Here is a 13177-nt window from a genome sequence, read left to right on the forward strand (position 1 = left end):
ACCGCATCACATCCGCTCGTCTGACGTCCCTGCGCGGCGATCACGCCGCTGTCCACGTCATCAACCGCTCGCGCCCCACCAGCACCGCATCGCATTCGCTCGTCTGGTGTCCCTGCGCGGACACCCATCCGGGCCCGCTGGCGGTAGGACGAGCTCCCGGCCGACAGCTCCTCCAGCAGCGCACGGGCCGTACCGAACGCTCCCAGGCCGGATGCGTTGACCGCACGCGCCCGGGCACTCGTGTTAACCCCAGATAATGAATGGCGGTCGGGATGGACACCGCGTCCGGCCGTGGGAGAGACTGCGTCAGACCGGGGGAAGGGTGGGAGGGCGCAGCATCCGTCCACGGGGAACTTCACTGGCCCGTGGGGGAGAAGAGGGGGAGCACTGCGCCTGAGCGTGGGTTCCTGGCACATTTACCGCCCAGCTGACACTGCCCGCGTAAAAATGCTTTGAGCCCCCCGTGGGCGGTCCACCTCCGCCGGGCTGGGCGAGCCGGCCAGTGTCGCCCGGCGCCGAGCGCGGCAGCCGTCAGACCTTAGATCAAACACACCGCGCCGTGCGGGGTCAGCGGGTCAGACGCTGTCGACGGCGCGGGACGGTCAGGTCAATGGGTCACATGAGCCGCCAGTTTCCGCAGCACCGACCTGGCGAATGCGCGGGACAGACTGGCGGATGACACAATCAGGGATATGCCGCGGGCCAGCCATCACCGGAAGCTCCGGTGAGGCAATGCGTCTCTACTCTTGATCGGCTCTTTCAGATCGAATGACCTCGAGTGATAGCAAGGATCTTGAACAGAAGCAAACACGACTGCCTCACAATTTCCGTCGCATTTACTGTCGGCAAGTTAACAGTTGACACCATTTTGCCCTCATGTATTTAATCCAACTTGCGCATCTTGCGCCACATGTCGAGATCCGAATATCAATATTCCCCGCAGATATAAATACGCCACAGATTGCCTCGCGACGGCTGACCACGAGAAAATCACGTGCGTCAGTGTACTATGTCCCCAACGCCGGTCGATCGTGATCTAACGATAGATTATGGGCTCCAATAATGGGCGCCCCACGGAGCGCCGATACGTCCATGGCACGCGCCACCCACGTGATGCCCGGGCCCCACACGCCGGCCATTCCACCTGTCGCTGCCAACTTTGACGGCTGTGAATCGCGCCGACGGGCATGCGGGCACCGCCGTGTTGATGTGACGTCATCGCGGCCGAGGCCGGCCGCCGGAAGGGGCGCCGGATGGGGGCGGAGGGGAGGGAGCGGTGGGGGAGGGGCGGTGGGGATGGGGGCGGGTGGGGGAGGGGCTCAACCCGGCCGCACGCCGCCAGGCTGCGGCGGTGACCTGGGTAGCATCCGGTGGTGACATTCACACGACACCGGCAGTAGGTGTGGGAGCTGCGCCGACCCCAGCCCCGTTGCTGGCATTGCGCTACGCCCCTGCCCCCCCCCCCCCCCAGGTTCCGGCAGGGGCGGGGCGGCTGTAAAAGCATGGGTGCAGGCGCGCGGCCAGCCTCAGCGGCATACCCTCTGTATGGTCCGCAACTGGAGGACCCCGAGTTTGCTCGATGCTGTACAGCCACGAACCGATTCTCTTTCGGTTCATCTTTTTTTGGGAGGACTGGACGCTATCGAGCCTCAAGAGCAGTCGTCCTCCCGAACAGTCAGAAAAGAGACGGTCATCAACCTCTAGAGATGGAGAGACAAGCGTGACGTGTCCGTTTGGTCCGAAACAACGGTATGGGGGCTCGTGGTTTGGCTGTCGCACTCCGGCACGACTCCATTTACAGAGTACAATGCTCCCATTATCATGCCTCCATGGAGCGTGCGACCGTCCCGAGACCTGGTGACGGCAGCGAGGTCACCCGGGTCACCGGAGGTCACCAGAGGCCACCCCAGATTGCGGGGGGAGTGTGGCGAACTAGACAGATGCCCGCAGTCCAAGCGACTCCCTTAACCCAGCGACAAGGCTCAGCGCGAAAGCGTAAGGAATAACACAACTTTCGATAAGAGCTTCTCACCGAGCCTTTTCCGGCTGTGAGAAGCTCTCGCGCGAACAAAGGTATGAAGCCTGCCGTGAGCAGCGGCCCGCTCCAGAGTCCCGGAAACGTCGCCTCCAGCAAATCTCGTCGGTGCTCATTCACCACTCTGCGGGAGCTTCTCGGAGCGGCTCTGCACCCGAGCGCTCCCAGGAAGCCTACTGCGCAGCGTCGGGCCGCGCGGCCGCCCGCCGGCAGCGGCCTGCGCCTCGGGCAGCCGGCGCCGAGCCCCGGTGAGCACGGCGGCGGCGGCGGCGGGACCGGAAGGCCCTCACTCCGACCGACACGGCAGCGGCGCCGGCCGCCGGTCGATAGGCCGGAAGCGGTCCGCGGCCGGCCGTCGGTCTCGACGCCGCTCTGGACCGTCGTCGGGACCGACGCCGCCGCGTTATCTCTGCGAGCGCGTCTCCGTCCCGGACCCCTCCCCGCGTCACCGCCGCTGGTAGGGTGTCGACAGAGGGCGACGGAGGACGCGGGCGCAGGTCGGACTGGGCGCAGAACGCGGGTTCAACGTGTCCACTTCTAATGACGATGAGAAGGAGCATACCGACCGTCTTCGCACATACCTGGTTCCAAGTACACAGGCCTTCCCCATCTACGCACCCGGCCCCTTCCCCAAGTACACACACCAGCCCCCACCCCCACGTACCTGATCGCCTTCGCTGAGCCGCGGGCTGCTCTCGTGGGCCGGCGACTGCGGCGCCACCTTCGAGACGGTGACCGGAGAGTTGGAGCCACTGCCGCCCTTGACGTTGAAGCCGTAGCGACCCTCGTCATCCGGCTTCAGGTGGATCACCACCAAGCTGTGGCTGGCTGTCTCCGAGTGCCCGTGAATCTGCAATGAAGGCCGAGGGTAAGACGCTAGACGTTAGCCGTTTCTTACCCTGGCAGGGTTAGAAACGTGCCGGGCGAAACACTGCTACGGAGAAGAGTATGCGACTGAAGATGTAGCGTGCACCCAGCCGTCTTCCTCAAGCGTGTTATGACGCTCACGGGGAGTCATTACGAGAACGTAATTACGTCTCCGATGGCACACAATTTATTTCGTGTCCCTTCGCTCATCACAACAACATCCAAGCTTCCGACCTCGACGAAAACAAAAGGTCAAAAGGTCAAAACTGTAGCACAAGGTCTTCTTCCAAGTGCGGAGCAGACGAGAAAGCTTCCGCGTCTGAGCAGAACCCCCCAACAACAGCCCTTGCGGAATGCACCTCCCTGCAGACAGGCGGCGAGACGCCTTACTCAATTTCAGAGCCCACCGATTACTGAATGCCAGCAAGCCACACCCGCCGCCAAACCTGTCGCCAGCAACGGAACTCATAAGTCCCCGCCATCGGCAGCAGTTGTCCGTATATGGTGCCAATGGCCGCTGAGAGCTGGCGACCAGGACGTGCCCCTCCCCCCACCCCCCCCTATCGATCAGCTGGTCGGCCCGGCTGACACGGCGGCTCACAGAACGCCTGACGCCCAGCCGGATCCGTGGCACGTGACCTGCCATCGCCCGGGGCGCGCTCAGTCTCCGCGCCGAGGGGGAAGGGTTGTGGGGGAGAGGGAAATGACGGGAATGGTGTCCCGACCGATACCGTTCACCACACGCATAAGATCCACATGCATTACGTTGACTTGCACGACGACTGAGATCCTTCGTTCCGCCCGTGCTCATTCATGCACCGAGCGCGGCATGCGTCGCGTGGGAGAGCCTGCTGCCCACTATGCGTAGGCGTCATCCCGCGCCGCAAACGTCGCAGCCTCCGTCACCCGTCCGGTTGCTGGTGGAGGGGGGGGGGGGGGGGAGAAGTCGGCCGTTACGTAATCCGCGGGACTCGGCAGGACTTTTCTCGCGGGCCCCGCGGAGCCCGGCTCCGCTGCGGGGTGTCTGGACCGTGGGCGGCGGCGGCGCCAGCGGCCGCGCGGGCCGGCGCCACCGTTGCCCACAATGCATGCAGCGGCGCGTCGTGCCCGTGTTGGGTCGGCGGCGCCAAGGTCGCGCGGCGTCAGCGGCGACAGCGGACGCGCTGCGCCGTGCCGTCGGCATGCGGGGCCTCCCGCCGCCCACGCCAGGGGCCACGGTCGCGCCGCGCTCACGGCAGCCGCTCACGAAGCGCGGCCGAGGCCGCGGCAGTTTCCGGGGCCGTGCCCGCAGGGTGGCGGGTCATCCCCACCCCACCCCCACCCCCGCCTCAAGGCTGCGGCGGCGCCGGCAGGCTACGAAACGGGACGTGGGTCAGTGTGGAAGGCTTCCCGTTTCACTGTATTGGTTGGATTCCGAGGTTGACGATTCCGTTGGATTTTGACAGGCGCTCATCAAGCAGAAGGCCGGGCAGGTTCAACAACGCCAGCTGATACTTTTTAACGATCGCAAAACTTGTGTGATCTAGAGGAATACATGCCTACCTACTCGCACATGGGAAACTGGCTTACCACCTTTTAAACCCCTGCATGCATTTCCGGCAGACAAGAAGGGCCGTCGCGTAGGCCCATGGCGTAGGCTCGTGGCGTAGGCCCGTCGCGTAGGCCCATGGCGTAGGCTCATGGCGTAGGCCCAGGGCGTTGGCCCATGGCGTAGGCTCATGGCGTAGGCCCATGGCGTAGGCCCGTCGCGTAGGCCCGTAGCGCCGGCCCGTGGTCCTTCAAGCCAACGCGCGCGAACAGCCGCGCCACGGGGGCGGCTTACGTGCGTCACGTGGTGGTGCTTAGCACGTGCACCCTTAGCACGTGCCCTGATCAGCGACCGACAAACAACAGAACCCGGCGACCAATTAGAGGAGCGCGCGGGGGCCCGGTGACGTCACTCCCGCGCCCGCGCTCGGATAACGATCAGCCCCGTCGCGTGTCTCCATTACCAGCCGCGAACGGGTGCGGCATTCACGAGCGACAAAGAGGCTGGAGCGCGTGGCATCGGCGGCCGGCGGTGTATTGTGCAGCGACGTTGGCGTGCGCCGCAACACGGCCAGCTTTCCCGGGCCGTATACGGCGGCTGGGCGGCGCCAGGCTGGGCTTCGCCGGGAGCGGCGCCGCCGGCGGCCCGGCGGACGGCCGCACGGCTGCGCCGGCCGCCCCGGCTGGCTGCCGCGACGGGACGGGACGGGACAATCGTCCGACGGGACGGGACGGGACGGGACGGGACAATCGTCGGACGGGACGCCGACGTCTGTCCGGCAGAGCGCCGGCACCCCGCCCGACAGAACGGCCGAAAGTCCGGCTGAACGGGATGCCTGACGGACTCGGCTGACGGAATCGACTGACGTGACAGCTGCCCTCGCCAAACAATCTATCCGCACCCGCCTGACAGACCCTCCCAACCGTCTGGCAGAGCATTCGCACCCGTTTGCCGAAGCGCCGATGGACATCCGGAAGCGCCGAGGCGGGCCGGCCGTTCAGCGCCAGATCGGCGCCGGCCCATCACAAGGAGCCGATCGCGCGGCCCGCAGGTGGGCGCTGCGCAGCGTCGGAAGGGGAGCGCCCGGCCGTGCGGCGGCCGTGCGGCGGCCGCGGTCTGGCGGGGTGACCTCACCGGTCCTGGCCGCCTGGCCCGGCTGGCAGCCGGCCGCCCGGCCAAACACGGCGCTGGGCAGCCGCCGCCGGCGCTCGCCAGCCCCCCGCGCCATCAGCTTTCTCGCGTGCGGCGCACGAGCCGGCTTTACAGCCCGCTCTCGGGATGGCGAGCCTTTCACGAGCGCGGCACGCGGTCCGCTCGTGTGGGGAGCCGACTCGGGCGCGGCGTGGGGGAACGTGGGCCCGCCCGGAAGTGGCAGAGTCAGACCGCTCTGGGAACGGTGCCGTCACACGCCGAGGTCAGGTGCCAGTCATCGGAGAGTGGAGGCGACTCGGGACAGGTGCGGAAGGCACCTCCGCGCGGGAGATGCGCCACCGTCAGAAGTGTCAAACAGCAGCTGGCGCGGGTATTCCACGATCATACTCAAAACTTGGGATCTCTCACACGCGGTCGGGTCCGGGGTCAACTGCTCCCCCCGCCAAGGTTTTTCCACGATTATTTCCGGACGGCGCCGGCATAGCTGGAGGCAGTTTAATAGCGGACCATCGGTACAAAAACTAGATGCCGTTTGTAATATCGCTGACCTCCGGCAGGTCAAAACCAGGCCGTGACTCGCAGTGGGACTCCTTTATAGGGAATTGTTGAATCTGATGCGGTAACGGAATGTTAGACAAAGTTATGCATCTATGAAATAGTTTCTGAGGCAATACACTAATTGAATGTAGAAAAAAGTTATATAAACCTGCAGTCAGGTATGAAGGTCAGACCTAGTCAAAATTAGCCTGCTTTTTAACTCGCGAGGTTGCTTTGTGGGTCACTTCTGGTGCTGATTTCGAAATCTATTAATGTCAGGGACCGCAAAACACACATTCCGTGGACTTTTTAAAGGTCAGAGTAGGTCGCCGACCTTAAATGATTCACGTCAACATGCTCTTTTAGGAGCATACCGCCAGGCATTATCCCTGACAGTCATTCCAACTGCAAAATAGAAGCAACCTCGTAGGTTTTTGATCACCTTGATATTCTTAAGGTCAAACAAGGTCACTGACCTTAAATGACCAGCATGGATATTTTGTTTAGAACAGGTATCTAGGTTCACGGTGATCGCATGAGGACCTCTGGGAACGCTTTGGACACGAATCTGGAGTTTGACATTGTTTGACCTTATTTGATCAGAAGGTCATGGGTTAGGAACCTTAAACTTTAACATAAGTGAATTCTTATACAGGCCAACCCACTCCGCAAATTTGGGGTCTCTAATTATCTTATGTGTTAAGATCTCAGGGGGTCAAATTGACCCGCATCCGAGCAGGCGGTGTTCAACCGGCCACCCGTGCGCGTGTTTAACTATCTGCATTATCAATATCGCAGGTTTTGGGACTGGAAGAACATGCTAGAATACTGTTCCTGGGATCGCAAGGCTTCTCCGCAGCAAGCCTTCAAAGGAATTTCATAATCGAAAGCGTGCAGGTAAAGGTCGGACTTTCCACATTCCGGCTTAAACTTCGTCGCACCGATCCTCAGCCCATGTTACGCAATGCTTGCATCAGAATGCGAAACGTCGGGAATCTGTGTGCGGCCGGGACTCCACGTTCACCGCACGAGTCGAAGCACGACCAAACTCGGACCCGACGCCCGCCGCCGTGCACGCCGAACCACTGTCACCAGGTCACCAGCGGGCCGGCAGATCCTCAAACGCCAGAGATGTGATGGATGTCGAGCGACCAATCAGTGGCTGATCGAGGGCGAACTGGCCATGGCTTTAAACTGGCTTTAAAGCCAGACAAGATGTACACCGCCTACTGGCCTGAAAAATCTCCTGAGGGATTTTAATCCGAGTGAGATAAACACCACACTTGGACCCAAAATACGAGCCGTTCAACACTCCGACATTCACTGGGTCATGTCACCGACCCGGGTCTCCTCCCCCCTTCGCTCGACCATCTCACCACCAGGCCCTCGACCCTCGCTCGCAGGTCGCCGTCTCTGGCCCAGTCACCTGTATCCGGAGTCGGTTCTGCTTTCGCCGGAGCACCATGGCGGCTGTGCTGAGCGCGGACACGGACACGGTGGCGCGGGCGGCGCGGTGCACTCGTGCCGGACGACGGCGGCTGACTGAGGCGCCCGGCGGCGGCGGCGCCAGTGTGACCGGCCGGTCCCGGCGGCCCGCGGCGCCGGCGCCGCCGGGACCGCGCGGGCCCACCGGCGTCGAACGCGACGCGGTGGCGGCGGGCGCAGGGACCGCACGGGTTCGCCGGCGCCGCCGGGACCGCGCGGGCCCGCCGGCGTCGAACGCGACGCGGTGGCGGCGGGCGCAGGGACCGCACGGGCTCGCCGGCGTTGCCGGGACCGCGCGGGCTCGCCGGCGTCGAACGCGACGCGGTGGCGGCGAGCGCAGGGACCGCAAGGGTTCGCCAGCGTCGAACGCGACGCGGTGGTGGCGGGCGCAGGGACCGCAAGGGTTCGCCAACGTCGAACGCGGCGCGGTGGCGGCGAGCGCGGGGACCGCAAGGGTTCGCCAGCGTCGAACGCGACGCGGTGGCGGCGAGCGCAGGGACCGCGCGGGCTCGCCGGCGTCGAACGCGACGCGGTGGCGGCGAGCGCAGGGACCGCGCGGGCTCGCCGGCGTCGAACGCGACGCGGTGGCGGCGGGCACAGGGACAGCGCGGGCTGATGTCTGGCATAGGCGGGCGGATACCGCGGACGGAAGGGAGACACGGGAATGGCATGCATGCGTGGACAGGACGGTTGCCGGAGGGCTACAGGTGGGTGGGGGAGGTGGCAAACTGGCCGTCGGCGTATGGTGCGAAAGGCACGAGGAGAGACACTGAGTACTTTGGCGGGTGCGGAGCAGCACGAGAGGGCTTTGGTGGATACTCTGGCTGGTGTGAAGCGGCACGAGTGGACAAGGGTGGACGTTGACACCAAGCAGACACCTGAAAGGCCATCGGGTGGGTACCGAGCAGGGCAAGCCAGCGATGGTGGACTACTGACGAAGCTTGGGGGTTCTCTGGACCAGGCGGTCAGGCACACCCACGTAGTTGTCGGTGCATCACGGACCTGTTGTTCTCGGACTACCTAATTAAAACGCTTGCCCCATGCTAGAAAGATGGAGAGTTTCACGGCCGTTAACTTAGACAACAACATTGCTTCTATTGTTTTAAAGTTGCCTGCCCTCTGCAGAGATCGGACCACGTCGTTCGCGCGCAGTTACTTCCACATTTCACGAGTGAAACGAATTCGGATTTGGTATGCAGGTTTGGCACCACGCTGCAGGTAGTGCCAACCTGTGCCTGGGCTGACAAAACTAGGTCATGACAAGAGGGCAAGGAAATACTGACCTGGGCCGAATATACCAAAAGCCAGTATCACCGCGGACAGCAGCAGCCTTTGTCCTGCCTCCAGGTGCACGGCTGTAGACCAGTATCACTGCATCATAGGCTGGTGCCGGTGACGTCTTCGTACCAGATCGAAAACGAACATGTCGAACCTCTTCTTCAAATCCTTGTTGATGGGCAGGTCTATGCGATTCATGTGGCTAAAGCACATCGTGTCCATAATCAAAAATGCTCCATGTGCTTCTTCGCGCATTAAGAGCAAAGCAAAATCTGTGAATGTTTTACCGCTGGCATGCTGTCAATCGTCATGTAGCGATAGCAGCAAAAACACAGTCCTCACTCACATTTCTTCTTGCATATGAGCTATCGTAAAAGCATACTGGCTGGCAAGGCATGCAGTAATGTCCCTGACGAATGATGCTGTTCACGAACTGAATGAAATACCTGTATCTCAGGCTGAATACATCGACGTCCAATGCGGAAATAATTTCGGAAATTCGGAATGCTGGGAAATTCCGTCCAATCGGAAATAGCATTCCCGTTCGAGAAAGTTCCGAGGGAAGTCCGGGTACTGACCTTGACGCTGCGTTCATAATTCCCTTGCCCGTTCACATTGCATTCGTCAAACAGAATAGTAAACTGGATCTGTCCACAAAAAGGATCTCGAATGATGCTGGAGAACGTCAAACGGTCGGATCGCATCCTCAAATATCAGCCGTCGGTCTACTGCAGTATGGTTATGAACTGCACACACCAGGAGAGACGGGAGGGTAACGCCGAGTCAGACTTTCCGTCCATCGGGTTTGCTTCATAGAACTAGGTGGAGGAGCTTGTGCCCTAACTTTTAAAAGCACTTCTAGCGTTTTTATACTTTCGCATTCTTTTGGATGATTTCGGCTCCCTGGTGGCAGTGAGAAGGACGTGTGCAAGGGGATATAAAGCCGCTAAAGACATATAAAACTCCAGCTGTGGTCCAATCCGTGTAACACGACGACACGCAAACATTCCTTTGTCAAGGACTAGCGGCGGTGATAAGCTTGTGTTCCGCGGCGTGACCCCCGCCATGCCTCCGCAGTTACAATGAAAGCAGAGCAGCGACCGGTTAACCCCCGGTGCGCGGCAGTATACCTTTGATCGCAACGGCCGCATCCACAAGCAGGTCCCGAATAAGGACCGAGGTCGTTGGGATCAGAGGTCACAACGTTCGATGGGGTCGGAGGCCACAACGTTCAACGGGGTCAGACGCAGCAAATAAGGGGTTAAGCGCGCCCGTCGGTGGCGACTCAGGGTGCGTACCAATATGCATACATCCAACAGCCGGGTACGTACTGTGTGACCGCAGCACCCACCCGCGACGAACCGAAGCTCCAGAGATCATGGAAGGTCACCGCGAACGCTCGGTGCGCACCCACAAAGCGTGAAGCTTCGCGAACTCAGATTTTGGGAGTCGCGTAGCGAGCGCTTTGCATAAGCTTGATGAAGCGGAACTATAAATGCCACAGCGCCATGGTTCGTCCTCTGAAGGCGGTCAAATCTGACGCTGCGGCAGAATGAAGGAAGAGCAAACGACAGCCTCAGTTGCATCTGTAGCGGGAATGAAGTCAAACACTTAAGGTATATTGCGCACAGAAATATTGTATCAATAGTGTTTGGGAGGGGTTTCATTCATCCGAGGACGGCTGAAGCAAGTTTGGCAGGTTAGGTTGCAGTCCACCAGCGGGCCCGGCTCGTTTACACCATCTTCACATTCCATCACTAGTCGTACTGTTCTTCGCCCGGCCAAGCATCTAAGTCGTAGCAGCACTTCAGTGAAAAGGAAACTGAACAGGGTAAAAAGGATCCTGCCCCCCCCCCCCCCCCCGGTACCATGCCCGCACAGGCAGGGTCTCACAAAAACAGAGTTGTTTTTCTAAACAGGGCTAGTTCTTCTCTGCTGTGTAACCGTGAACCAATTGCAATGCACTTTACTTAGTTTCAAACTTGTCTGCTAAATTTTAACGTCGCGGAATCAGCGGTTTTATAGGGCGTTCGGTCTAGCCGATCCTAAAGATGGTTTTCGTGCGCCACGCCGTACTTAGCGTGCGGAAGAATGGATGAAAAAGTGGCAGTAAATCCTTGATAGCATCCTTGTTAGGATTGCAAAAACTTGCCGAGTGTTTACGGCCTTGCAATGTACACATACATTGGACGCCCGACCTTTCTAGTCTGCACAGTCTTGGAGCTACATATGTGCAGTACATACGCCGTGCCCAAGTTCTCTTCACACGCTCGCAGGTTGCTACGAAGATGGTCCTCACTTCCTTCGCGAAAGGCTTTCAATTCAGAGATCGCTTTGATATGGTTCCCATTTACAGTTTGCGGTGCAACCAGAGGCAAGAATACGGGAGACCCACATCCGGAAAATGTTGTGACCACTCCACATTAAAGAGCCGGCCACCCACCCAGCGGGCCTTTGAAGTGGTTTGAGCCGCTCTTTGGTCCCGTTGGCGGTGCGAGAGGGCGCGCTGTTTTGCTGGAAGCACTACTCACTTCGTGTGATGGTTTCCTTTCAAGAGCGGCTCAGGTTGTATTCATTAGCTCGGTGCACCGGTGGAAGCCTGCCCCGCGCCAAACGCACGTAATGAATCAGGAGGGACCGACGCAGCCACGCCAGACATCGACTGCCAACAACGAGCTACCGAATCGATTGCCGTGAAAAATTGAACACATGTGTGAAATCAGCTGTGGAAAACATCACATTTTTACGTGAATCTGAAGCAAGAAAGATTGATAAGGAAAACAGGACTCTGTTTTGTTTAGAAACTGCATTTGCTACTTTTGAACAGCTTAAGTTGACATTTGCGGAGAACATAGTCATCTACGTTATTCAGAAGATTGTCAACCGAACTGGATTTTCAAATATCACGAGTGTTTTATTGATAGACCATGCAGACGGAACATTTTTTCTTATCCCAAGATGGATGTCCATCGCGCCAAGATATATGCTATCCCCCAGTTTGATGTGCGGAATGATGTCCAATTCAACTTAATTGCGTGGCATTATACACAGTGGTAACTGCAAACAAGGAGATAGCTAATTCCAAGTAAAGTACAGGACATCCAGGGTCTTGGAGTAATCGAGTGGGTGTAGACATACGCATGTTTTAGATCAGCAATGTGCAAGATGACAAATTCAAAGATGGTTAGTATGTTTGTTCCATAAGTGAGTTACTTGTTTGACGACAATACAGTTTGTTTCATCGCGTTACCCTTTCTGAGCTGCACGAATGTGCAGATCCGAGGTCGAGGTAGGGGACTGTTATTTTTCGCAGGGGATGGGATGGCAACCTTATGACTTCTTTCAGCTGGCATTATATAACTCTGTTGCATTCCTTGCTACTTGAGGCAATCGTGACAGCTGAGTGGAGGACGCTGACCCTTACTCTGATACGATCGTTGCTATGAGATCGCATATACATCCTCCATCCTGCCATCAAATCCACGTACCTCTCAAGTCGCTTGTCGGCTCTCCACGATGCCAGCATGGCATACACGCTTAATTGCTCAGCGCTATCCCAAAACTGAGGCGGATATATGATATGGATTCCGGCAGCTGACAGAGGATGCAGAGTAAAGAAGATCAGGACAGAACCAGCGAGCAAACAACAACCAGGACAGACGTTTCTAAAGACGGCAAGGGCGTAGTTCAACAATAAAGTTAGCTACCGTCACAGATGGGGCCGAAAAGGGATCTTTGCCAGCAGGCATCACAGCTGGCGACGCGTCGAGCTGTTAGCGTTTCACTGAGAAAGAGGAGGGGGACGTAGAAGCGCGATGTAATAGAATGCAAAGACAGGATGCATTCTCCGCCATAAGCCGTGACCGCGTTTCGAAGCGCGGACACAGCACGACCAGAGCAGTGCCCTAGAACTCAGTGGTTTATTTGCACGGAGGGATGACCCTCCAAGCCGTCTCTGGTGATCAGAAGAGCAACACCGAAACTTGATGAGCTTGCACACCAACACAAATAAACAGATGCGCAAGCTTTTCTCCTCCACGCCTTGTGGTCATCACCAGTCGTCAACCGTGATATTTGGTCACCTCTACTGCCATTTGCCGCTGCGTAATTTATACGCACTGCACACTTCCAGACAGGTCGGCACTTTACGACGTTTTGCAGGTCGGGAAGAAAATCTCATTCTTAATTTGAGAGTCCCTTCGTCCTTGTCCTAACAGCTCCGACTTGGGTAATCTCACTGCTTCCGCCAACGACCACTTCCCCCCGTGTTCCGTGTTCCCGGGACAAGTCCCGCG

At 59.0% G+C, this 13177-nt stretch overlaps 1 protein-coding gene across 3 annotated transcripts in view; it reads right to left on the reverse strand.

The window, feature by feature from the left end:
- LOC119109468 (tyrosine-protein phosphatase 1) overlaps positions 1-13177 on the reverse strand; it is a 40864-nt gene that overhangs the window by 9446 nt on the left and 18241 nt on the right. For 2 of the 3 annotated variants that reach the window (XM_037233089.1, XM_037233090.1), the window contains exon 3: positions 2700-2885. In XM_037233089.1, coding sequence (XP_037088984.1) covers positions 2700-2885 — 186 coding nt within the window. Of the gene's footprint in view, positions 1-2699; positions 2886-7545; positions 7650-13177 lie in introns of those variants that run through there. The other variant, XM_037233091.1, reaches the window with a different exon arrangement.

This window comes from Pollicipes pollicipes, unplaced genomic scaffold (genome assembly GCF_011947565.3).
Source record: "Pollicipes pollicipes isolate AB1234 unplaced genomic scaffold, Ppol_2.1 Scaffold_7231;HRSCAF=8579_pilon_pilon_pilon, whole genome shotgun sequence".
NCBI lineage: Eukaryota > Metazoa > Arthropoda > Thecostraca > Pollicipedomorpha > Pollicipedidae > Pollicipes > Pollicipes pollicipes.